This window comes from Saimiri boliviensis, chromosome 11 (assembly GCF_048565385.1).
Source record: "Saimiri boliviensis isolate mSaiBol1 chromosome 11, mSaiBol1.pri, whole genome shotgun sequence".
Taxonomy (NCBI): Eukaryota; Metazoa; Chordata; class Mammalia; order Primates; family Cebidae; genus Saimiri; species Saimiri boliviensis.
The window spans coordinates 19,976,507-20,003,280 of NC_133459.1; the positions used below are offsets into that span (position 1 = coordinate 19,976,507).

General features: G+C 56.1%; 1 protein-coding gene across 27 annotated transcripts in view; it reads right to left on the bottom strand.

The window, feature by feature from the left end:
* Nucleotides 1-21,713, bottom strand: part of RAP1GAP (RAP1 GTPase activating protein) — a 73,585-nt gene extending 51,872 nt beyond the window's left edge. For 10 of the 27 annotated variants that reach the window (XR_012512333.1, XR_005580783.2, XM_074380241.1 and 7 more), the window contains exons 1-2: nt 4,757-4,877; nt 2,702-2,737 (exon numbers count right to left, since the gene is read on the bottom strand). Coding sequence is in view for 11 of the 27 variants with exons in the window: in XM_074380241.1 (XP_074236342.1) it covers nt 2,702-2,737; nt 4,757-4,800 (80 nt within the window). In the remaining 16 variants the exon portion in view is untranslated. Of the gene's footprint in view, nt 1-2,701; nt 2,738-4,756; nt 4,878-20,869; nt 20,961-21,606 lie in introns of those variants that run through there. The other 17 variants (XR_012512332.1, XM_074380244.1, XM_074380242.1 and 14 more) reach the window with 9 other exon arrangements.
* Between the last annotated feature and the right edge of the window lie 5,061 nt (nt 21,714-26,774).

Sequence of the window (26,774 nt, forward strand, 5' to 3'; positions counted from 1 at the left end):
AGCCTGGACGACAGGGTGAGACCCTGTCTCCAAAAAAACAAAAACGGACTCAAGCACCTCTGCTTTGAAGGAGTTCAGAGCCTGCTCTGCACTGCAGGGTTATGTCAACATATGCAGCTCAGCTGAAGTCAGCTCCCTGAAACGCCCTATTCCACAAGCACATATTGAGCACCAAGTGCGGCCCAGAGAGGGAAACCGACCTGCCAGAGTCACACAACGAGAATGTGGTAGAGGCAGATTCAAGTCCACACCTGTCAGACTCTGAAGTCCATGCTCTTTCCCCTACCCCAGGAACACTCACGAACGTGTGCTCTATAGCAGCAGAGAAGGCGTTTTAAAGAGAGAACGGGGATGTGGGGATCAAGAAACAAAACACCCAACAAATAGTGACAAAGGTGGGCTGGAGGTGTGGCGAGGGCCTGTGGAAATGGAAGTAGAGGGACGTCAAGGGGAGGTGAAGCTGACTGGGGCCATGTTCCCCTTGATCAGAAATGCAGGGCACGGGAGAAGCGATCCCCAAGCTAGAAAGGGAGGTGGAGACAGGACTTGAGTGCCAGGAGATCATGATTAATGATCAAAATGGCCACCGCCAGGCCGGGCGCGGTGGCTCACGCCTGTAATCCCAGCACTTTGGGAGGCCGAGGCGGGTGGATCACGAGGTCGAGAGATCGAGACCATCCTAGTCAACATGGTGAAACCCCGTCTCTACTAAAAATACAAAAAAATTAGCTGGGCATGGTGGCACGTGCCTGTAATCCCAGCTACTCAGGAGGCTGAGGCAGGAGAATTGCCTGAACCCAGGAGGCGGAGGTTGCGGTGAGCCGAGATCGCGCCATTGCACTCCAGCCTGGGCAACAAGAGCGAAACTCCGTCTCAAACAAAACAAAACAAAACAAAACAAAACAAAAAACAAAAACAAAACAAAACAAAACAAAAAACAAAATGGCCACCGCCGACTGAGCGCTAACCATATGCCAAGCAGGGGATGGCGTTAAGCGACGGGCTTTGGCGGCTGGGAAGGTGGGACCTAGGGGTTAGCACCTTGGACAGCGGCCCCAGCTAGGAGGGCACGGGCAAGGCATTGTGGGTAATGGGGCGTGTCCTGGGGGAATGGCCGACATTTACTTGACAGATGGGTCAACTGAGGCCCAGAGCGGGGATGGGACGCGCCCAAAGTCACACAGCTGGCCAGATACAATCAGTCCTGGGCCTTTGTCTCTTTGGTGTAGGGCTCCCTAGGGCGGGCCTTCTGGGTGGCCCTCTGAGTCTTCCCTCAAGTGCATCCTTGGTTCAGACCCTACTTGTGGCCTGGTGGCCCTGGAACAGAGTAGGTGAGGCTCTGGGCTCTGCACAGAGTCTGGAAGACCAAGGTTTGAATCCCAACTGCTTGTGTGACCTTGGGCAACTCATTTCCCCACTCCAGGCTCCATTGTTCTCCTCTGTAATTAAGAGATAATAGTCCCTAACTCTGAGGTGTGGTCAATGTTACATGAGATAACACATGCCAGGCACCTAGTGCAGTACCCAGTGCACTGCAGGTGCCCGACAAGTGGCAGTTGTCAGCGGTGTTATTACTAAACTCCCTGGAGGAAAGGATGGCACCTTCCTTACCTCTGCCTGTATCCCCCTTCAGTCTGCCCCTGCTCTTAGCATAGCACACCATCTTGCAGAAGGAGGGCTCAAATGGACCAGGCACAGCAGCAGGAGATGATGCCCAGAAAGGGAGAGGAAGCGGCCTGAGGTTGCATAGAGGGCATCAAAGGCAAATAGAAAGGTAGGCTGGAAGCTCAGCTGGGGCACCCTGTGTACCTCCGACCCCAGGCCTGGCTTCCCAGGAGGGCCCTGCGGGGGCAATGGTACCAGATAGAAGTCGCCCAGCAGCTGGGGGGTACTGCAGGACCCACGGACCCCAGGAAGCCCTGAGCAGGGGCAGGAAGCAGCTGCCAGAGCCATCGGGGGGCTTCCTGCTGGAGGTGAAGCAGGAGCAGGAGAGGCTATCCAGGCCCATGTGATGCTGATGTCAGGGAAGCTGGGAGGGACCCACCTCCTGGGGCATCGGGGTGCCACAGTGTATCCCGAGGTGAGGCTGCACCTCTACCCATTGCCTCTTGGTGTTGGGAAGCTGCAGATACAGCTGCCTCATTCCCTCCTCCTCCAAAGAGAGGGCAGCCCAGCCCCAGACACAGGAAATATAGGAGGTGGGGGTTCTGAGGGCTGTGGGGAGAGGGTAACTAGAGGATTTGGGGTCGGTAAAGGCTAAGAGCACCCCTAGCCCAGTGAGGGACCACCCCGAGGTGGGAAGAAATAGAGAAGAGCAAAAGGAATAAAGCATTTTAGCAAAGGCCTGCAATATGTCAGGTCCAGTTTTTGCTTTTGTTCTTTTCACTTTACAGCCTTTAAATGGGCATTTTAATCCCCATCTCACAGATGAGAAAACTAAGGTTCACAGAGGTTAAGGAATTGCTGAAGGTCACACAGGCAGTGGCAGAGTGATGATGCAAACCTGATTTGCTTGCCTCCAAAGCTCTCTAGAAAGTACTCTGGGGACAGACCTGGCAAGAGGGTCTGTCCACCCCCTTGCCCTGAGAGGATGGTTGGAGGGTTGGCGAGATCTGGCATTGCGGGGGTGGGAATGTATTAGGGGTATCTGCAGGGACAAGCCAAGGCAGCCCAGGCCCTCCTGAGAGTCCCCAGTACTCACCACACACTCCGGCGAGGGGTGAAGGACTTGTCCACCCTGAAACACAGCAAGAGGGACCACAGGTGAGGGGACATCCCTACTCGCCAGGTGGGCCCAGCACATCAGCCCCACCTGCACTGTGCCACCTTCCCAGAGGAGCTGGAAAAGGTCCTGTTTCTAAGGATGCCTGATGCAGTCACTGTCACCCTTAGGCTGCAGGGGCCCAACTGTCAGATTAGGGACCTGGGAAGGCATGGGGGTTAAAGTGCCGGGAAAAGAGGCAGGACTGGGGGCAGTGGGTAGGGGGCAGGCTGTGGGGTGTTAGCAGGGGTGGGGGGACAGGTGGAGTAGGACAGTGACTACAGCAGTTTGGATCATGGCAAGGATGTAGGGGTACGGTTAGGGCTAGCTTAGAGCCTTTCCAGGCAGGATCGAACAGTTTGCTGGATGTTTATGGTTTATGGTGGGCAGAAAGAACATCAGCCCAAGGCCTGTAGCCTGTCTCAATCCTGAAACTATTCACTCACATCCTGGTGGATACCCAGGAAGCAAATATCTGTGAATCTGGGAGGAGATCTAAGTGGAGCTTCCCCCCACCTTCACCCCAGCACACATACCCTGCTCCCTAAAACCTTCAGGGGTACCCCAGACTTTGTTTCCCCCAAACCCTCCTAGATCCAGCCCCAGGGAGCATGTGTGGGTAGCTCCCTACCTCCGATTCTCCCACTGCCCTCTGAGGGCACCTTGGTGCTGCTGGGGGCAGGGGCTGAGTTTGTTGTCCCTTCCCATGTCCCTAATCTGACAGTTGGGCCCCTGCAGTTTGTTGTCCAGCTGTTGGGACAACAAACAACTCACCTGCCCAGAGGCAAGAAAGGAATGAGGAGGGAGCCCAGCCCGACTCTGCTAGTGAGGGGCATCCTCCAGAGGGCAGGGCTGGGGGCTCCCAGGGACAGCTGATGGGGAAGGCTGACTCTGCAGACAGGGAGGCCAAAGAGGCCAGGACTTGCCCAAGGTCACAGAACAGGACCCAGCCTGTGAGCTGCCCCTCAGTGTTGGCTGGCCAGGAAACTCAGGGCCCAGCCCAGGCTCCTCCTGTCACCTGACATCTAGCAAGACCCCAGACAGAGGGATAGCCTCTGGCCTCTCACCCTACCCCACCCCCTGCTGGGATCCCCTCAGAAGCTGAGTGTCCACAAGGGGAAGGCAGTTTGTACACAATCCCCATAGCTCAGAGAGCACTGACTACGCCCACAAACAAACCGCAGTGCTCCACACCCCAAGGTGAGTCCTGTGGGTCCCTCTGACTGCTAGGAGGCAGAGCCTGGGGAAGGTCATGGATCCACTTGTCTCGGTGGGCAGACGCTCTGGGCCCACTCTGTGTAACCCGTCTTCCCTCCTATTTGCCAAATCTCTGCAACAGGCAAAAATCCCCGTCCCACCTCTGCACCCCTGGACCCCAAGATGAACCTGCTGCTACTCTGAGCTCCTTCAAGCCTCCAAGCCCAGGCAACCAGTAGCCCAGGGAAGAGGGGGTTCCCGAGAGCCAGGACACAGGAAGGAGGGCAGCCCGGTGCCCACGGTGGGCAAGGCCTGCTAAGGGCTTCTAGAGTCCCTTTATCCAGAGCCTCATGGAGGGGCCCGGCAGCTGCAGGGGCAAAGTGGGAGCTCCAGCAGAGCCTTCCGCGACCTGCCTGCCCCTACTCCCGCATACCTACACATGTGAGCAGGCGCGCACACATGCACGCGCACACACAGGCCCAGTAAACCCCGCAGCCCCAGTTACACCCATAAGCGCCACTGTCGTGTGCTTAGACAAACACGGCAGTGTCCATCCCGCGCTCACCTCCCCACACACGCACATGGACTCGCAATGGAACACACACAGACAGAGAAACACACACACACACTCAGGCGCCGCAACACGACAGCCATGCGCGCATTGAGGTCAAACGCTCAGCCCCCACAGCAGTCACAGCTCAGACCCACCCGCGCGAGCGCGCGCACGCCCCGCACGGGCTCCCCCCACGAGCGCACACGCACACGCGCGCACGCGCCCCGCCCCGCCCCGCGCCCTACCCGCCGTAGGCCCCGAAGGTGAAGCTGCGCTTCCGGCCGCTCATGGTGCCGCCGCCGCCGCCCGGCCCGGCTCGCGCGAGCCGGAGCCGCCTTCCCGCGCCCGGGTCACCTTGGCAACGCGGCCGCCCCGCCCCCGCCCCAGCTTGGGTCCGTCCGCGCCCCCGCGGGCGGCGGTCCAGCTGCCGGGGGCCGCTGGCGCAGAAAGAGCCGCTTGTTCGCGCAGCCCTGGGCCGGCCGGGCGGGGGCTTCGCGGGACTTTCCGAGCCCGGCCTGGCCCGGCGCGGGGTGCGGGGCCCGGGGCAGCCCCTCCCCCACCCCATTCCTCCCCCGCCGCCGCCGCGCCCAGTCCGGGCCGCAGACCCTCTGCTGGGGTACGCCTTCCTCCCGCCCCCTCGAGCCGCTGCGCTCCTTGGCAGATCAGTCCCCAGCATCACAAGCTGGGAGCTCCCTCCCGGCCGGGCCGAGACCTGGGAAGCCTGGGTCTGCACGGCGGGCATGTCCCACCCCTCCCTGTCCCTCGAATTTCTCATCCGTAAAGTGGGATTCCTCCCGCCGGCCTCCTAGGACCTAGGGGTGACGAAGTGAATTCTCGCACGTAAAGCGCTGGGCCCAGGCCCTGGAGCACAGTGGACGCTTAGTAAATGCCGGCTACAGGAATTCCGCAGCGGGAACAGGCGTTCAGCCCTTCCCCGCGACCGAACCAGTGAAGGAAGAACAGTCTCCAATAGCCGCTCCTTGCCGACCTGTCTCCCTTTCTCCCAGGAGCCCCCCTACCCTTTGTCCTAATGAGGAGGGGGAGCAAAGGGGAGGGGTGGAGATGCCCCACCCCCGACTCTTGGAAACTCCTGCAGCCCAGGTCCCAGCCTTCAGAGGGAACTGAGCTCTGAGTTCTGCAGCAGGTTCTCTCATTCACTTAACACTCCAAGTCCCCCTTCTGCACCCAGCTCGCCCAGAGTTCATAGCCCAGTGCTCTTCCTCACAGTAAGCTGTTCCCCTACCCAAGTGGAGATGTACCCCCAGACACCAGGTCACTAGCCCCGACCCCCCAGGGCACACTGCCCTCCATCCCAACACCCACTCCCCGCCCCGCCCCATAGAAAGAGAGATCATTCCCCCAGGCCCTGCGCCCAAGGAGGCCCCCACAGTCTCGAGGTTTTCTATGGGATTTTCTGTTTAAGCAAACTGTAGGCACATGTAGCCGGGATGAGGGAGAAAGGCTGACCAAGGGCACAAGGACAGGGCGGCAGAGGCTCTTCAGAAGGCTTTCGGGAGCTGTTCCACCTGGAACCCGGGCCTGGGCTTAAGGAGCTCCAGCATCCCTGGGAAACGACAGGTCTGGGTGTCAGTCCCCACAGTTTGTCTCACCTAAGCAGGGTAGGTGACTAGCAGTTTCCCCACTTCAGACATGAAGAAATTGAGATTCTAGCTCACACCAATTACTTCTCTCTTGGGAATCTGCCCTCAGCCCCCACTCGGCTCCCACCCAGGACCTTTTCTCTGCACATTCTGGGAGGTGCAGGAGTCATCAAGAGCCCCTCATAGGGTTCAAAGCCTGGGCAGGGCAAACATTTCCTCACTCCCAGAACTATGTCCCTTGGGTTTCAGCTCTCCGGGGAGGGTCTGGCTCCCCCTTGCAAGGTGCTCTGGAGCCTGGGCTGGGCCCCTTCTCCTCTGACCAAGGCTGCAGATTCCTGGGGGGGGGGGGGAAGAATCACGCCAGGACAGTGTGGGAAGCAGCCTGGGAGGGCTCCTGAAGTCTGGGTCCTGGGAGCACCGAGATTTGCCTGAGAAGAGAGGAACTGACTTACTGACTGACTGACTTCCTTCCTTCCCTCCTTCCTTTCCTCCCTCCCTCCCTCCCTCCCTCCCTTCTTCCTCCCTCCCTTCTTCCTTTCTAAGTGGAGGCAGCAGCAGCAGGGGCTCTCAGAGATGGGAGGCAGTGGGGTAGAGGACTGAAGAGCTAGGCCTGGGCTGGGACCTGGATTCCAGCCACATCTGGGCGGCCGCACCCCCTTAGACATGGACCTACATCTCGCCACTCTTTTCAGTGGGAATGATTCCTGAGTGGTTCTGTGTGCCCAGTTGGCAGAGTGGCCAAGGGGCCGCCATCGTGCCAAGTTTCCCAGCCGGGCCTGGCCCCTGGGAGGCCCTGCTGGTACTGGGACAGTGGGCCCTTGAGAGGGGCCATGGGGGCTGCAGGGTTCCCACTGAAGACAAAGAGCCCAGTGTAGGCTCCAGCCTCTGCTCAGACCAGCTGCAGCTGCCTCATTGGCAAAGGATGGGGGTGGGGGTAGGAGTGGCAGTGGTTAGTGGGGCTCACGTTCCCTTGGTCAGGGTTGCAGCAGGACATTCCCTGACCAGTTCCTGGTCCCTTGGTGACAGCTGAATTTAAATGCACCTTGTTAACCTGCAAGACCACCTCCAAGAATTTACCCTCTGTGTCATCGCATGACAAACGGCAAGGACACGGGACATTGAGACATGTGCTTATATCTTCACCCTTGAAGGCTAAAATCTCAGCTCTCCCACTTGTCACCTGTGTGACCTCGGGCAAGTTACTTAAGCTTTCTGTGCCTCAGTTTATTCATCTGCAAAATGGGGTTGCCAAGGATGAAATAAGTTATTGATGATAAAGCATCAAGAATAGTTGAGTATTTACCACTCAACATGTGTTTGTTAAATAAAACATTTGCTGGCTGAGCACGGTGGTTCACATCTGTAATCCCAGCACTTTAGGAGACTGAATAGGGAGGATCACTTGAGACCAGGAGTTGGAGACCAGCCTAGGCAACATAGTGAGATCCCGTCTCTACAGAAAGTCTAAAAATTAGCTAGGTGTGATGGTGCACATATACAGCCTCAATGACTAGAGAGGCTGAGGTTTGAGGATTGCTCAAGCCTGGTAGGTTGAGGCTGCAGTAAGCCCTGATTACACCACTGCACTCCAGCCTGGGTGACCAAGCAGATAGAGATCCTGTCCAAAAAGAAAAGAAAAAGAAAGGTCAGGCATGGTGGCTCACACCTGTAATACCAGCACTCTGGGAGGCCGAGTCGGGTGGATCACTTGAGGTCAGGAGTTCGAGACCACCCTGGCCAACATGGTGAAGCCCTGTCTCTACTAAAATACAAAAATCAGCCAGGCATGTTGGTGGGCGCTGGTAGTCCCATCTACTCGGGAGGCAGAGGTTGCAGTGAGTGCAGAGTGCTCCTGCACTCCAGCCTGGGCGACAGAGCAAGACTCAATAAATGGCCACCAGAGGAAATTTGAGAAATATGGTCCATGTATGAGTTGCAGTACCATGCAGCTATGGGAGAGATCTGTGTGTGAGCATGTGGAATAGCCTCCAGGACTGACACACACACACAGAGGCAGTGTGTCAGGGACCGGGGCTAGACCAGACTCTGATACTTCCTAACTGTGTGACATCAAACACATTAGTAAACATCCTGTGACACTGGCCTCACTGGCCCACAGACAGGGTGCTTGCTGACTGGCACTGGGAAGTCACTGCCATCTTCGAAGGAGGTTGAGCCCCCTTCTTCCTTGGCCTCCAGCCTCTTACCTAGAAAACAGTGCCAGGCTGCTTTCTAGGGTCCAGGCCCTCCCTCTGGGAGGAAGCCTCCCCTCTGGGCCTCCTAGATTTGTACCCAAGCTGCCAAACTGCAGAGGAAGAGAGAAGAGCGCAGGGTGGAGGGTTGCAGAGCTCCCTTTACAAGTTTACCTCTCGTTGAACTCTGGGTGCTGTACCCACCTACCTCCAGCTCCCCCTTTTCAGGGAAATGGAAGGGCAGAGAGGGAGGAGCAGGCCCCAGGGAAGATCTCAGGCCTGGGCTCTAGGTGGAACTGGTGGGGCCAACTCTTGCCAGAGTCCCCAACAGCCTCCTCCCCTCCCCCAGTCTTCCTCATTCAGGATATCTGCCCGGGGCCTCTTGGGCAGGAGAGGAGGCGTTCCTGGGCTTCCTGCCCTGGCCCAGGCAGCCTCCTGTGTGGCTTTGCATTAATCAGTTTTCCTCTCTGGGCCTCAGTTTGTTCATCTGTTAAACCCCTACTCTCACTTTGCTGGGTTAAAGACCTAACAATGGAAAAATAGATTTGCCTTGAGAGAATTCTGCTAGCTATGGAAGCATCAGTATCCTTTGTCCATGGCCTTTCCAAGCCACACCCAGTCAGTCTCAGGAATCTTCTGGAAAAAGAGTCTCCTGGGGTTTCCCTAGCCCCTGAGAAGGGAGGGAACAGTGGGCAGGACTTGGTTCACAGCCCTTCCCTAGGCAGCTGGCCAGTGAGGTTACTGAGCCAGCCTCTGCCCTGGCTCTGAGGCTCCTGCTCTATTGATGAGACCCCTGCCTACTTAAAGGGACCCCATCAGGGACCAGGAAGATCTGGCCTGGCCAGAGTACCTGCCTCCACTCAGGCTGTACCCTGAGGATGTGTCTCTCTCATCTCCATGCAGATCATGTGCCTTGAAGGACCCTGAGACAGCACCCAGGTGCACATTCTTTCATTCCTTCCCCAGTCATTCAATAAATGTATATTGGGCACCCATTGTGAGGCTGACACTGTTCAGACACTGGTGACAGAGTCTGAACAAGACAGACGAGGTCTCTGGTAGACCTGTGCGCACACTTGCACACAAACTTTCCCAGGTCACACATGCACTTGCTTAGTACTGTGCCATGCACATGGAAAGAGACATCTAACTCATGCCCACAGAGATCGCGCCAAGAGCAAATGCAGGCAGACACGCTCACGTGAACATCAGCCCCTACGCTGCAAATCCACAAGCACATGCACATGCAAAGGTCAAGTCAGGCTCCCACCCACAGGTCCCCAGTCAGTGCTCACTCGCCTACTGACTCTGCTAGGTTTGTACATGCATGCGAGCACCCACTAATGATGGCAGATACAGGCACAGGAATCTCAGGCCCACACACCCTTACTCAAATCACATTGTGTTCATACGGTATACACAGACAGATGTGTATACACCTCATATACCCACATGGAGCATCCAGCTAACTACTGGGAAGAAATAAAGGTAGGAGACAGAATGGCTCTTTGGGGTTCAGAGAAATGTGCAATTGCTACATCTCCAAGGATTGCAGAGTGGAGGCCAAGACTTCTCTCATGTATTATAGGATTGTGTCCAGCCAGCCAGCCTCCCTCTCCTACCTCCCCTGCGAAGGGTGTGGCCCTCCCAGCCCTTTTTCAGGGACTGTTTGACAAAGCTGGGAGATAAACTGCCTGATGCCCAGAGCTCCCCTCAGGAAGCTGGGCTGATGGAGCCCTGACCTAGAGGAACCTGCATGTGGCCCCAGCTCTGCTGGCAACCCACCGTTTCTCATCACAAGTGCCTTCCCACTTCTGGCCTCTGCTGGTTCATCTATAATGGGGGAGAGGGTTCCTCAACAGTTCCTTATGATGCCACTCTCCCATGAGGCCTACCAGTCTGGGACTCTGAGAACCCCTCTCAACCCCAACAAGGTCCTCACTGAGGCAGTGGCCCTCAACAAGGGTGGCTCTACCCCTCAGAGGGCACCAGGTGGTTTTGGTCCCCAGAAATGATGGATGGGGTCACCACTGTCATTCAGTGGGCAGGGGACAGGAAAGCTATGCTGGCAAGAGTCCTACTCCAGACTTGTTCATCAAATATCCTCCTAGGTATTCAAGTGGGTAAAAAGCCAATGTAACCCATCCTAGAACCTAACTCTGGTTTACAAATGAGTATTTTTTGGTGTCGCTTTAATCCATAATAAATTTTTCAGAGGTGCAACTACTGAAGTCATTCTGAACTAGAGGTCAGGTACAACGACGTGATTTTCTGCTCTTAAATCTAAGGGTAGGCTGGTCTCCATGGCTCACACCTGTAATCTCATCAGTTTGGAAGGCTGAGCTGGGTGGATTACCTGAGGTCAGGAGTTTGAGACCAGCCTGACCAATATGGTGAAACTCCGTCTCTACTAAAAATACAAAAATTAGCTGGGTGGGGTGGTATGCGCCTGTAGTCCAAGCTACTCAGGAGGCTGAGACAGGAGAATCACTTGAACCTGGGAGGCAGAGGTTGCAGTGAGCTGAAATGGTGCCACTACACTCCAGCCTGGGTGACAGAGTGAGACTCTGTCTCAATACAAAAACAAAAACAGACAAAAAAAAAAATCTAAGGGTAGGTCGGGTGTGGTGGCTCACACCTGTAATCCCAGCATTTTGGGAGGCCAAGGTGGGTGGATCACTTGAGGTTGGGAGTTTGAGACCAGCCTGACCAAAATGGAGAAACCTGGTCTCTACTAAAAATACAAAATTAGCCAGGCGTGGTGGCACATGCCTGTAATCCCAGCTACTCGGGAGGCAGGAGAATCGCTTGAACCCGGGAGGCGGAGGTTGCAGTGACTCAAGATTGCACCATTGCACTCCAGCCTGGGGAACAAGAGTGAAACTCCATCTCAAAAAAAGAAAAAAAAGCAAGACTACATCTATATTAAAATAACTTTAAAAAAATTTAAACCTAAGGTTACATATTTAATAAATAGGTGCCCGAGGCTGGTTACTTCATTAGCTGTTGTGGTGTGGTCATGCCAGAGCATTCATGTAGGGAGGTGGAGGGCCTTTTTGATCTCTTATGCCAGTATATAGTTGGTTTTTGAAGTCAGGTGTCGAGGTATTACCTAGGAATATCATGATAGAAAAATGAATAATTTTTTTTTTTTTTTTTTTTTGAGACTGAGTTTCACTCTTGTTGCCCAGGCTGGAGTGCAATGGCACGATCTCGGCTCACTGCAACCTCCGCTTCCCGGGTTCAAGAAATTTTCCTGCCTCAGCCTCTCAAGTAGGTGGGATTACTGGCGCCCAACACCACACCCGGCTAATTTTTGGATTTTCAGTAGAGACAGGGTTTCACCATGTTAGCCAGGCTGGTCTTGCTCTCCTGACCTCGTGATCCACCCGCCTCGGCCTCCCAAAGTAGTGGGATTACAGGCGTGAGACACCGCGCCCGGTCGAGGAGAACACGTTTTAAAACGTGTTCTCTGATGGGTCCGGGAGTTCGCCGCGGTCTCGGGCGCCTCTAAGTGGTTGTAACGAGAACTGCAGGAGAGGGCCGGCCGGGCTCCAGGACCAGGGACAGCGCCCAGGGCGCCTCTCCGAGAAGGGTGGGGACCCGGAGCTGCCCGGACAGCGCCCTGAGTCACCTGCCGCGCGCTCGCCGCCCTCCGCACTTCCTCACTCCTCCCTTACACGGAAGCGGCCCCAGCGCCCATCCTAGCCCTCTCCCCGGCGTCAGGCGCCGCGCGTCTCCAGCTCACAAGGGTGCACCTGCGCCCGCCCACTGTGCTCTCGCCTCCCCCTCCCGCGGGATGCATTCTCTCGGTGCGCAGATCACCGAGCCGCACCTACGCATTCCGGGACCTCTGTGATCCTGACAACAGCCCCTTGAGGCTGATCTTGCAAGAACTACATGTCTGCCATGGCTGACGGGGAAAACTGAGGTGTGCAAACAGAGCAGGTCCAGCTCTTCCCAACTCCCCAGGACCTCAGTCCCCATCACCCCTGCACTGTGACTCAATGACACAGCCCCTTCTAGTTCCCGAGGTCTTGTACCAAGGACTTTCACCCAGTCTTTACACCCACCCTGTAAATTAGGTACAATCATCTCCCCTATTTCACAGATCAGGAAGCTGAGATCTCAGAGGCCGAGTGGCTTGCCTAAGGATTGGTGGACACAGATACAGCTACAAAACCTCTCTGAGGCCTTCACACTGCTCTGAGTCACTGTGAGGGACGCTCCTGCCAGGACGAAAGTCCTTCCAACAGTACATGCTGGCCTGCCCTGGCTGCTCTGTTCTGCCATCCTCAGGGGCTTCAATGCTTCCTGGGCTAGAATGGGAGCATGGAGCCTCAAGATCTCTCACAGAAGAACCTGATCTCCCCATCCTTACAAGCTTTAGCCTCACAAAGCGCCTCCCAAAGACACACCGTAGGTGCTTAATAAACCTGTTGCTTGGCTCAAGCCCTGCCTTCCAGGAGCCAGGGTTCTAAATGCATACTGCACAGCCTGGACACACTGCAGGGCAGAGTGAGCCAGTGAGGAAGGGCATGGCTCAAGAGCTAGACAGAATGGGTTCCAACTCAGCTTTTTGTGGTTGTTTGTTTGTTTGTTTGAGATGGAGTCTCTCTCTGTTGCCCAGGCTGGAATGCAATGACATGATCTCGGCTCACTGCAACCTCTGCCTCCAGGGTTCAAGCAATTCTCCTGCCTCAGCCTCCCAAGTAGCCAGGATTACAGGCACCTGTCACCCTACCCAGCTGATTTTTGTATTTTTAATAGAGATGGAATTTCACCATATTGGCCAGGCTGGTCTAGAACTCCCAACCTCAAGTGATCCTCCTGCCTTGGCCTCCCAAAGGGCTGCAATTAAGACAAGAGCCACTGCACCCAGCTCCAACTCAGTCTTGAACTGTGACTATCAGCCTTAGTTTCCATGTCTGGAAAATGGAGATGACACTAGCTTTTAGCTCACAGAGTGATAGTGTGTTAAACAAGGTGATGCACAGACACCTTGGCATGATGCCTTGTGTTTATGAATGGCTTTCACAGTGGTGGCTGTTAACACTGTTGCCAGTAGGGTCTTCTTTGGGATATACAAAGCCCAGGAGCCCCAGCTGAGTCATGCCCTCATTTACCCCAAGGGTAAATCAGGTGGGCAGGAGGAGCAGAGAAAGAGGCTGCAAATGTAGTCAGTCTGGGTTGGGGACAGAAGGAGGAGGGAGATGGCTGGGGCATGGTGGCTCACGCTTGCAATCGCAGCACTTTGAGTGACTGAGGTCAGGAGTTCGAGAACAGCCTGGCCGACATGGTGAAACCCCATTTCTATGGAAAATACAAAAATGAGCTGGGCATGGTGGTGCGTGCCTGTGGTCCTGACTACTCAGAGGGCTGAGGCACGAGAGTTGCTTTAACCCAGGAGGCCAGACTGCAGCGAACTGAGATTGTGCCACTGAACTCCAGTCTGCGCAACAGAGCAAGACTCCATCTCCAGAAAAAAAAAAAAAACAAGGAGGAGGGAGAGGCAGCCATCCTTGGTGGAGGCAGAGAGCTTAGCAATGTCTGAGACTCCCTGCCTCATTACCTAATCTCTGACCCTCAACCCTGATCAGCTCTATGATCTCCTTGTTTTGGTGAGCACTCCATAAATGTTCAATGAATGAATGATGTCCCACACTGACTGTGAACAAAAAGAAACAGAAAGTCAACCTTAGAGTCCGATCATAATATATATAAGGCCTGGCATCAGCATGGCCTTGGAATCAGATAGACCTGTGCTGAAATCCCTGCTCTGCCACTTCCTGGCTTGTGACTTTGGCCCATTTTCATAACCTCTCAAAGCCTCCGTTTCTTCATCTGTAAAAGGGGATGGTAATGATAATAAATGTACTTACCTCACAGGATCGTTCTTAGGATTAGTGTAAAGTGCTCGGCCCTGGCACACGGTAAATGAGGACTGCCTTTCGTACTGTTACTGGACACGTGCAAGTACGGCTATGAGCTGAGGCAGGAAATCTGAGTTCTAAGCCCGGCTCCACCACTGGCTCACAGTGTGACTGTGGGCAGGTCCCCCGTTTCCGTCTCTGAATAATGAGGCCTCTTCAAGGGCCCTTCTCCACTGATTTCCTGGGGCAGCATACCCCCTCTAGGCATGGTGGGCAGGGAAGTCTTGGGAACAGCTCTGCCCACCCGTCTGTCTCTTCCAGACCATGCCACTGAAGCGGGTGCTGTTCCCATGACAGGGAGGTAGGCAGGCATCACTGGGAGTCTCAGAACCTCATCTGATACCTGCCCTGGTCCCACTCAGACCTCTCAGGACCAGCCCCACTCCAATGCAGGGTGCAGCCCCAAAGCCGCATCACATGGGCTCTGGGTCTCAGAAGGAAGAGACCTGTACCAAGGTCAACTGTGCCCCAAGGGCCACTCTTTGCCTCTGTGAACCTTAGTTTCCTCACCCACAAAATGGGGACGAGTCTTGCTGGCCTCGAGGGCTCAGGCACACCCAGCAGCAACCCAGATGTGAAAGTCCTTTGTGAATTGCTCCCATCAGGCGTAATCACGATAATTACTATCTGTAAAATGAAGGGGTTGGACCAGCTGATCTCCATGGGCTCCTTCCCAGCTCTGAAGCTGAGGATTTCTTGGGTTTCCGAGCTGGGAATTTACACAGACGTAGGGAGCCAGAAGTCAGGGTCTGTGGGATTGCGTGTCCATGGGAACTCCTGAAAAATCGTTCCTGTTCATCCTTTCCCACAGGCCAGCCTGGGGCACTGGGCCCCAGGAATAGGCCATGGGTAGGGGGAGCGGGAAGCTTCAGGGCCAAGTACTGTAGGTGTGAGCCTTCTCCGAGTCTGAGCCCCACCCCTGCCCCTGCCCAGAATTGCTCCCATTACCCAGAGCACAAACTCTGGATGGTGCCCTCTCCAACCCCCTTTCATTCTGCATGCAGTACACAGAAATGGCTAAAAGTAGTCACACAACCCTCAGTTCAAATCCCAGCCCCAGCCACTCACCAGCTGGGTGACCTGGGCAGGCTATTTAACCTCTCTGAGCCTTTGAGGCTTGCTAAGAACGGTTGCTCTGAGGATTAAATGAGCTAGATCCATGAAAAGTGCTTAGCGTAAGGCCCAGCAAGTGCTCAATGAATGGCCCCCCACCCGTGCATTGTATTTCTCAGGCCCATTCTGTCTCCCTCCAACCAGAATCGTCCTAGAATTCCTGAGCTAGCTGCCCAGTTCCCACCTTGACTGCCACGGGGTAGGCCCAGTGGTGCAGGGTTAGGGCAAAGGCAGGGGGCAGGTCCCAGGCTTCCCTACCCTTCAGAGGACCACAGAGCCCAAACCTCTCCAACCAGGGAGGGCTGTGGGCCTGGGGACCGGGACAGATAAGGTCCTTACCCCAGGGGCTGTGCCCAGTCCTGTTTCTAGAGGCAGGGAGGCCTGGGAGAGGGGCTGTAAAGGCACCTCTATCCCTGGCAAAGCTACCACACCTCAAGTGAAAGGCAAGCAGTGAGAGGCAAGGCTAGAGCCTTCAGCTCCATGGCATCCTGACCCTGCTGCCCAGGTGGGCACGGTGCCTACAGCAGTCTGCTAGGGGATGGGTGGCTTCTCTCTGGACCTCCGAGATAGGGGAAGATGCAAGAGGCTGGTGATGGTGGCAGCCCCCTGAGGGTCCCTGACACTGCCAACTTTTGAGCAAGAAGAACCAGGGCTGCCCTGGCAGTTCTGCCACCGAGCCTGCAGGCAAGAAGTTCCCAAGGTCATCCTCCATCAGCCACCTCCACGCCACCCCTGGAGCCCTAATTCAAGGAGTAGGGCCTTGCAGAGGGCTGTCCTCTGAGCGGGGTACTGGGGTGGCTTTCCCTGCAGAATTGGGGCTCAGAGTTCAGGAGCCAAGCAGAAGGCTGGACCCCTCTGCCCACGTCCACCTTCCCTCTGCTGCCCCCACAGCCTGGTTGTGGCACACACATGGCCCCTGTGGCCTTGAGAAGGTCACGGCCTCGGAGGCGGCTCAGGGTCTGATCCTCATCCACTGCTTCCCCACCCCAGCCTTGCCAGCAGATCCACAGTCTCAGGGGAGCCTGAGGGACAGGTACCGTAGTTTCAAGAAAGACTGCAGTTCCCCCAGTGACACAACACACTTGAGGCTGACACAACACACTTGAGGCTCACCCAACAGTCACCAGCTTCAACTCATGGGAGCTGTACTGCAAACACAGAAACCACATGCTCCCATTCCACAGATGTAAAGGGAGGCTCAAAGAGGCTGGGCAGCTTATCTGAGCTCACCCAGCTAGTAGGGTGGGGCCAGAGGGAGAACACAAGGCTCCTGACTTCCCATACAAACGACAGCCCCCGGTTCCCCAGCTCATAACAACCTAGTTCCTGGGTGACTTGGTACCTTGGTCCTCTTGCCTGCCCCTGGGATGGAAGAGGCTGGAATCCTCTCCTTTGCACAGTGCCAAGTGGTTCCTTGTTCCAGGCTGGTGGGCTCAGCCTGCCCCTCCCGTGTATGCCCCATTGGCTTTTGGGGAAATGCAAACTCCTCAGCCTGCTATTCAAGGCTGATTTGTCCCTACACATGCCTCCAGTGAAGCCAACCCAGTGTCCACACGGCCACCTCCCGCCCTTGCTCATGCTGCAGCTGGCCACGCCTCCACGCCACCACCACCCCTCCTCTCGCTGTACAACTTGTAATCTTACCATTAGCGGCATCATCATTTACTGAACACTTACTATGTGCCAGGCAAGGCCTCCTCAAGGAGGAAACTTGCTCAACTCACCTGACGGCAGCCATGCCAACTACCTTGGAAATGTGAAGTTATGGAAAAAATTCTCACTACCCTCAAAACACTAAAGAAAAAGGCTTATTTTTTTTCTGGCTGTAGAGAAATATTTGATGTTTTCTAAAAAGATTTTTCTCCAGATTTGTCTGGTGTTTGCTTTTCCTTCAGCGTGTCTCTGGATGTTTTTCTGAGTGCATCTTTATATTTTCAAAGCAGCTCCCAGCCAGTATGTCTGGCCCCACAAACAACATCCCCAGGGAGGTGGGCAAATAAAAGCTTATGATCCTGTTCTAAGGAGAATGAGGCACAGAGAAGGCAGGTGACTTGTTCAAAGTCACACAGCAGAGACTGGACTTGGCATCCTGAGGACTCCCAATCTGTGTCCTTTTAGACCCAGCAGAATGCCCAGGATAAGCTGGGCACTGCCCTCAGTGTTTGCTTACATTCGCCTTCTTAACCCTTGAAACATACCTATCAGGCAGGTGCTTCCTAGATCAGGAAACAGACTCAGAGGGAGAGAGGAACTCGCCCCAAGTTGTACGACTGCTCAGTGGCAATGTCAGAATTCGAACTCGGATCTGCTTCCTCCAAAATGGGGGCCCGAGGGAGGGTGGCCTCGGTTGGGCAAGTCACTTTCTCTCTTTGAGCCTTACCTCCTCATCGGAGACATGGCACTGGGCTGTGGCAGGGACCGCAGGACCAGCTCGTCTCTGTGTCCCAGTGCCCGTCACGGTCCCCAGGATCCACTACATGCTCATTAAATGGTTAGTGAGTAGGCAGATGAGGTTGCTCCCATTGTGCCCGTGCAAAGCAGGAGTATCACGTTTTGTTTCCTTTCTTCCAGTAGGAAACGCTGGAATCCCAATGGGAACTTTCTGTTTTGGGGTGTCTCCCCACCAGCACCCCTCTGTCTCTTTTCCCTTCTTCCTCTTTGAGTCACCACCTGCCTGACAGTGCCAGTCTGTAGCTCTAAATATAGAGCACATTTAGAGGCATAAAATGTCCATAAATGTGAACAGTAGCTGCAGCCCCCTGCCCTCGGCCCCCCCTCTTCCTAGGCTGACCCCAGGGTGGCTGCCCCAGAAAGCCCCAAGTCTGACGACCCCTGCTTGGCCCTAGTGTGGATCCAGAGGCTGCACTCTGCAGGAAGTCCTCAGCCTGGGCCCCAGGTGCCCACACTGCCACCAGAGTCAAACTTCCTTTCCTTATTGGCACAGGGCTGCCACCTCACACCTCTGACTTCCCTCACCCCGCAGCCAGGCTGAGCTGCCTCCCAGAGCTGGAGCTGGGCCCAGAGAGGGAAAATGACTTGTCCGGGCCACACAGCCAGCAAGAGGCAGGGCCAGCCTTGGACAGGGAATCAGCACTCTGACAGGCTTGGCGTGAGTGTTGAGGGAGCGTGGTGGAGCTGGGAGCCCCTCACTGCTTGCCGGCTAGCATGTCTGCCCTGGAGGCTGCACCTAAGCCCACAGAAGCACCTCTCCACCATGCCAGTCTCTCAGAGGCAGAGGGTGCCAGGGCAAGCCTGGCAGAGGTCCTGCCATGCCAGGAGGTGAGCAGAGAGCGCTGAGGACTGCCCTCCCTTCACACCAGCTGGCCCCCAGCCTTGCTGAGAGGACATAGCAGAAACTGGGGCCTGGCAATGCTTCTAGCAAAAATGGGGAGGAAAGGGGAGCTAGGAGCTGCTTGGAGCCTGCGCTGGGACCTGTCCTGTCTCAGGAAGGACCTGCAGGACAGCACCTTCAGGGGCCGCCGGAGGAGCAGCCTGGGGAGAGGCTCCCCTGACATCCAGTTGAGGTGTGTGCACGGAGGGGAGGCAGGAGAGGAGGGTCCACTGAGAGGGAAGCGCTAGGCAGTTTCCCTGGATTCTTAGGGTCAGCCACGCTGGGTCCACAGGAATCAGAAAAGAGGGAGGAAGGGGAGGCTTTGCTGGGGAGGGTTGGGGGCCTCCACTCCCCCCCCCCAACACCGGTGATGAAGCGTTCACATCCCACACGCAGGAAGCTGATGTCATGCATGCGTGTGTGCACCCATGATGGCCCGGGTGTGGGTGGGTGCATGTACATGTCTGCCAGGTTCATTTTTAAGGGCGTAGGGCTTCCTCATGTTCTCCCTGCGTGCGCGTGTACCATGTGTGCACCCTGGAGGAGATAATGGAGGCAGACAACAGCGGAAGAGGGCTTCTGAAGAGGCTCTTCTCCTTGCTGACAACCTCCGTCTCTCTGTGTGTACTTATGTGCTAGCGTCTGGATGGTGTGTCTCTCAGTGTTTGGGTCTCAGGCAGAGTCGAGGGCAGGGGTCTTGGCCTGGGTGTGCCTGTGTGTTCCTGTGTCTGGGTCTCGGGGTATTTGTCAGTCAAACTGTATTTGCATTTGTGTCTGGCCGTGCTCAGGTCTCGGTTGTTTGCACAGCACGTGCGGCTGCTCAGCAGCCTCTGACAACCAGGACAAAGGCCTCTGCAGACAGACGGGCGGTCCAGAAGACAGACCTGCCCCAGAAGTCCTCAAAGGGCCTCTTGGCCCCAGAACTTCACAGAAAGGCAGGGGTAGGGCCAGGTGACAGGGAGGTGGAGACCCTGCTGTGGGAGCCTGGGGCCTGAGCGGCAGAGACCCCTCTCTCCAACAAGCGAAAGAGAAGCTCTGCTGCCCTCCAAGAGGCCAAAGGAAGAATCCTTCTTGTCTCCTAAGGGTGGAGGGTGGTTAGAGCCAGGAGAAAGGCCTCCTGAGACCCCTGCCAGACAGGCATCTTGGGAAGAAGAGAAGAGGAGAGGAGAGGGCTTTGCCCAAGGAAGCTGGGAAGGTCCCGGGGTGGGGGCAGCATCATGGTGCTCCATGGGACGACCCTTCCTCCATGGGAGGGGCCACAAGGCGAGCCTAGGACTCTGAACCCTCTCTTCAACCTGACCCAGCTTCCAGCCACAGGCACCCCCCATTCCTGGCAGCGAAGGGGAGCAGTTCTGCATGGACCACTCCATTACGGAGTTCACTCTTCCTCCACCCCATCACTGTGGAGATCTGCTCCGATCAAGAGTCAGAACCACAATTCTAGACCTGGCTGAAGGTGACTGGGTGACCTCAAGCAGTTCATTTAGCCTCTCTGAGCCTCAGTTTCCTCATCTGTGTAACGGAGGCTTCAGCCCCTACCTTGAAATACTGCTGTGAAGGGGGAAATTGCTGCTGCCACCTGAGGATTAATCATTACCCTGGAACGCTTCCCAAGGCCATCAAGGAACACTCACCGCTTGCCAGATTCTCCTGCTGTGGGGGGCTCTCGGAGTGAGGCTGAGGTCCTGGACAGGGGAATGGGGGTCCCCCAAGGCCAGCTGGACCTGGCCACTGCCTCCCCACTCACCCACAGCCCTCAGGGCCCTGTGCCAGTCCAGAAGCCCATCCAGGGACACCTTTGGCCAATGTTCTGTTTCATGTACAAGACAACCCTCCTCAATGCCCCGACCATAGTGTGGCCAAACACCCTCAGGAAGGAGGGACCGCTGCCTGTGCCGGGGGCCAGGAGCCTCCCATGGGGAGGAAGTGGTACCATCTCACCCCCGTTGTCTTTCTCTCCTACTTCCACCTGGCTGGCTTCCCTCAGCACCCCTCCTGCCTGCCGCCGCAGGGGCCTGACCTCTGATTTGGTAGGGAGGGCAGTAGAGCCCAGGGACAGAAGCCAATGCGCCCTGTTAGTGGTGGGTGTTCTTCCTGACCCCACCACCAGGCCTTTGCTATAACCCAACAAGGACTCCGAGGGCACACACAGACTGGGGTCTGTTAGGGTAGGGAGGGGGCTGCTCACCTCCGGAGGCTTCGTGTGTGTGCGCGCGCGCGGGTGTGTGTACACAAGGTTTCTTCTCCAAGCCCAGGCGCCCTGCAGCTGGCACCAAACCCTGAAGGGCGCGGAAACCGCCCCGTGAATTCCCACTGAGTCCTCAGATCCTGCCGAGCCAGGAGAGGCGACGAGGGGGCGCCCAACTGCGTGACGCGTGTGCCCTGCTCTGCCGCGGGTCAGGGACGGGGGCGGGGGAATGCGCCCTGTCTCTGGGGATGCAAGGACACCACCACCCTCCCCACTGAGGGTCGTTGATCCGAGGCCCCCACTTCCCTCCTCTGAGGACAGGAGCGCCTCCCCCTGGGGGGCGCTAGGGCTTGGGCCCCTCCCCAGGGATGGAGGAAACGCGCCCACTTCCCACTGTCCCTCCTCTAAACCCCAAGTGTCCTCACCTGGGGTGGGCGGAAAACCAGACTCCTGACCCACCCAGGGGGGTGGGACCAGAGCCCCCTGGCTGCGGCCTGGACCAAGTCCCGCAGGCTGGGGGTTCGGCCGACTCAGCCCAGGCCTCCCCGACTTTTCCAGCCGCCGTCAAGCCCCGCTGCCCTCACCCCTCACCCCTGGAGACCGGGGTCCCCCGCGCGTTCGCCCCCACCCTCCGTCCTGGCCGCCCGTGCGGGGTCTTGGTTGCGGGCCGACGGGAGCCCGGACACCTCCGTCCCCTTCTCCTTTCCAGGGCCGCAGCCCCGGCGGGGCGCACTCACCGCGGGCCTGGGCCGGGGGCGTCCTGGGCTCGGCACTCCGGTGCCCGCGGCCGCCGCTGCAGCTCTGCTCCTACGCGGCCGGCGCTCGCCGCCGCCGCCGCAGTTCGGGGAGGGGGATGTCACGTGACCACAGAGCGCTCCTTCCCCGGCGCCGCTCCCCCCTCACTGCGGAGCCCGAGCCGCGGGCGCGGGAGCGGCGGGGAGGCCCCAGCCCCGCCGCCCCGCCGCCCCGCCGCCCCGCCCCAACGCGCTGCAGGTCCCGGGGGAGGGCTCTCGGTGCCATTTACAGGTGGGGAAACTGAGGACCAGAGCGGGGCAGGGACTGGCTCAGGGTTACACAGCTAGACAGTGGCAGGACCTGGGCGAGAGTTCAGCGGTTCAGGCAACAGCACATGCTCCAAGGGGACAGGGACAACTTCTGGAGCAAGTGGAGATGTCTGGTTAGGTGGGGGCCACGGCACCCATGGGCTCCGCTTGTCTGCACGGGCGGGAGGAGGGCGACAGGCTTCGCTGGGCGAGGAGGCTGCTACGCCCTGGCTGACGCCCTCCTCACCCGGGCGCTTGGTGAGCTTCCTGGCAGAGGCCACGCGGTGACCCTCGCCAGCACATTCACGGCTCTCGGACTTTCTGCCTGGACTGGACAGCTCGTCCCCGCCCAACCTAACCTGGGTTCAGGGCGTGTGTGGGGAGGGGAGTCGGGGGCCAGGAGGAGAGTGGGATGAAGACGAGAGTGAAAACCCAGGCGCAGAGAGTGGATGCAGACACCACCTCAGCCTGACTTCCAAGGCCCTGGGAGAGTTAGACTTGCCCCAGGTCCGCAGCAAGTGAGCGGCCTGCCCACTCGAGTCCCCTCTTGGATGGTCAGCAGAGCCTGAGGCTCCCGTGCCCCACTCCTCACCAAGGGGAGCCCTCACCCACACCTCTTCCTGTTCACTGAGCTCCCTCCCAAGGGACAGCCCACAAGAAGCAAAGAAACACTCAGTGAGTCTGCAAGGCCAGAGCTGCGAGGGACAACGGGTGAGGGTATAGTTGGTGGCTCCAAGGTCATGAACTTAACACAGAACATTCATGTTCCAGGGGGATCGCTGAGATATCTGGATCTCACCCCAATGTTCTAAGAACTGGGAAAACAGGCTGCAAAAGGTGCAAAGACAAAGCTCTGTCTAAGTCTTTTGGAATTTGTGGGTCAAGCTGACAGGGTCCTCCAAGGTCAGCATGTCCAACAGGCCCACTTGACAGATAAGATTTAGGGAGGGGAAAGTCCAAGTCATGTACTCAATGTATTTTCTGGGCACCTGCTGTGTGCTTAAAACCACAACTGTCACTCCCAGCTCCCGCTGTTTTCCCAGCGACATGGGCTGCATTTCATAAAAGATCTAAGGTCTTCAACAACCCTTACATCAGCCTCTGGAGGATCTGAGACACACAGGTCTCCAGGTTTTCAGCCCCACAGGAGCTGGGGACCAGATCCCTGTTTCCCGGTCAACACGCTCACCCAGGGGAGAAGAGGTGAGTAAAGGGGAACAGCAGGAAATGCCCCACCCTCATCCCACCCACCCACGTGTGAAAGGGCAGAGGGGCAGGTGGGAAATCAGGCACTTGTTCTTTCCAGTCCTCTGTGTTGACTTCTCCTCCCTGCAAGCTTCCCCGGCTATGTGTGGCAAACAGACCCCTGCCCAGGGGGGTTTCTCAAACTTCTAAGAGCACAGGAGCGGTCTGTGGACGCAGATTCAGATTCGGTGGGCCTGGAGTCTGAGCTCCTGCAATTATAATGAAGCTTCGCAGTTCATTGCAGGTGCTGCCCGGCCGCAGACATCCTGAGCAGCACTGGTAGAAACAAGGCAAGTTGTCAGGGTAGGAGGAAGACTCCTGCAGCATCACAAGCTCACTCAGGGCACACCTGACCCCAGGGGCCCTTGGATCTTCTGCCTATGAATACACTAGGACTATATAGTTGGCTCAAACAGTGTAATAAAAAGGGAAGAAATGGAATGAGGCTGGCCAAGGCGCTTTGGGAGATGGTACAGAAGGCTGTGTGGGGTAGCAACTGCTCCAGACAGGTATGTCCTGCAGGGCTCTGGTCCTGGGAGATGCTTGGTGAAACACATCCTATTTACGAAATGCCAACTGAATGCCTATAGACCTTTAAGGGCAGCATGTACTGGAGCTGGCTCATCTACAGCAGGGGCGGGCCTTGCAGATCTCAGAAGTGCACGGATTCCAGGATCCTTTTAAATGCCATGTCTCTACCTATCCTTTGGCTTTTTTTTAATGCATTACTCCTTGAATTCAATTCGGAACACAATCTCAATGCTGTTTCTTGCTTCCGTAAGTCCTGTTCCAAAAGGGCCCCTTTCTTCTCCATGCTGTAAGATAGAGAGCTTCAACTCTAGCCAGGCATTGCTGATGACTGCTGATCCCAGAGTGCTGAGCGTCCCACCTGAGCTGGAGGGAGGGGGCAGATGGAGACCCTGGAGATGCAGAAATGCAGCCAGCCAAGGAGTACAGCTGTGTGACCTCCTTTATGGTCCCATAACCTTTTGGAGTCTGGATCTGCAGACTCCAAGGCCCCTAAGAGCCCATGAGCCTAATAGCATGGGGGTACTGAATGTCCCCAACCCTGACTGAGTAGACCTAAGAATGAAGGCTCTATTTCTTCTTTATAATCAAGGAGCTTTTCAATTACAGCATTTCCCCCTTTACAGAAAATCTCCCTCAATGCAAGAGGCCTATAATCTCCCATGTATCCTGGGGGGCACCATTCTGAGACTGCGAGGGCCGCTGGCGAGGAGGCAGCACGTGCTGTAGGGGGCTGGGCACAGAGCCTGGCATGGAGCCTAGCTACTGAGGGGGAAGATTGGACAAAGGCCCTGGAGCTTTGCTTTCCCTGCCCTATTTCAATCCAAACCACTTAGGACTGACCACTCATGCATGGCTGCCTCTGGGCACAAGCCTTGTCTCAGACACTTAATATGCTGCGACCCAGCCACCATCTCTGTGCCCCCTATCACTGCGAAATGAAAGCTGGCTTTAAAAATCTGGCATCCAAGAAGGCTGGAGAATGAAAACATGGGTGGCATCAAAGTCAACTCCAAACAATGCATGAGGCTGTGGGTGGGGGAGGGGGAAAAGATCCTAAAATGAGAATGATGCCTCTTGGAAATAACTCCCTATCTCTGCCCACCTACTCCTTCCCAGTCAGATCAAACGGGAGAAAAACTAAGACAGGGATGGCCCACTAGAGCAAGCAGGGAAACCAGACCCCAAAGCAGCAAGTCCTCAAGGTGTGCTGTCCATGGAGCAGCAGGTTAAGGTCTAGGAAGGGCCGGCAAGGAGGCTAGGCTTCAGGGGTGGCTTGGAGCAGGACAGTTCCACTCTAAGCAGAGCAAGACAGGATGAAGAGTGGCAGTCGGCACCATGGCACATGCATCAGGGAAGGACCGTAGGCCCCCGTCTGGGTGGGAGGCTGCCAAGCTGGTGCAGCAGACATGGCAGAGACTACTGGGAGACCCACCCTGGGGTTAGAGGTCCCTGGATCATGAATGTGAACAGTTAGGAAGTCCCTGTTTTGAGGACAATGAAAAAAAGCCTGAAGGTGGGGACAGGACTGGTCAAACCAAAGTCATAACAGGAGCTCTTCCCCAAGGAGCCACGGGAGAACTTCTAACAGATTCTAAAGTAGTCGTTCATTTTTCCTTACTGAGGACGAATCATGTGGGCCGCTGTAGGAATGCAGTGGTAAGATGGCCAGAGTCCTGCTCTCAGGGAGCTACCACAGTCTAGCACTAATTAGGCTGATTCACTTGGTGGGGATGGAGTGGTTTTAGGTGCAGACATAAAATCCAGCCTGGCCCTAACTCTGGCTTCGAGTTCAAGAAATAAACAATGCACTCTAGAGTTCCAGAACTGCAGACAGTGTTCTAGCATGACCTGGGGCCTCTTACATCTACAGTCAGAGACATGCTGTGGATGAGTGAGAAGATGCTACAAAAACTCCAGACACAAACCAACCAGAGGCAGCTCAGAGATTAATACAGCAGAAGTCCTGAGAGGTATCCTGTTTGGTGGCTTTCCAAACGTACTGCCTGGAGCTTCCTCAAGGGAGTGGGTGGGCGTGGGAGGCGGCCCCATTATCTCCATCCACGGAGTTCATGTTTGACAACTTCTACACATCCCACTTCCATTCAGAGAGAACACCGAGGCTCAAAGGGGAACAGACTTGTCCAGGATCATAAAAGGAACCGGTTGCAGTTCAGCATTCCCTCGGTTACAAAACACCAGAGCACCAGGGAAAGGAAAACCCAGATACCATTGTGCAGAGGCCAATGTGCCAGCAGGCAACAATCCAACCTAGGCAGTGGCTGCCTCGGCCTCTTGGCCTCCCTGGAGTGTGTGCCCCACTTCCTGTGGCTGAGGGCCTGCCTTGCCTGGCAGCACTAATGCAGATCTGGAATTCAAGCTGCCATTCCAGCTGCTGTTAGAAGGCTGGCTCCCTCCCTGCCCGAGAGCAATTTCACTTCAAAGGCCCTCCAAGTCCTTGAAAGCAGGGTTTTTTTTTTTTTTTTTTTTAAGCATGTTGGGGAGAAACAGATGATGCCCTCTATTTGAGATCAATACAGTAATTATGTTGGACAAGCTCTTAGGGCTAACTTCAGGGGGAATTCACAGCCTCATGAATGAGGAGTGTGAAAGCACACAGAATGAGAGGGACCAGCGCTTGTGGGATGTAGCCCATTCCTCAGTAGGATCCCCTTCTGCAGCAACCTTGGTCTGGCCTCTGCTGGATAAGACACAGCAGAGACTCAATCCATTACAAGCTGGTGCAAGTCCCAATTCTAATGTCAAACTAGGTCAAGCACGGTGGCTCACAGCTGTAATCCCTGCACTTTGGGAGGGAGAGGTGGGTAGATCACTTGAGCTCAGGAGTTCGAGACCAGCCTGGCCAACATGGTGAAACCTGGTCTCTTTGGGAGGCTGAGGCACAAGAATCGCTTGAACCCAGGAGGCGGAGGTTGCAGTGAGCCAAGATTGTGCCACTGCACTGAAGCCTGGTGACAGAACAAGACTCAACCTCTAAAATAAAAGGCAAATCAATGTCACTTTGAAGAGGTCATACAACTGGCAAGCCACAATGAATTCTGCAACCTCCTCTTTCCTAAAATCTAGTG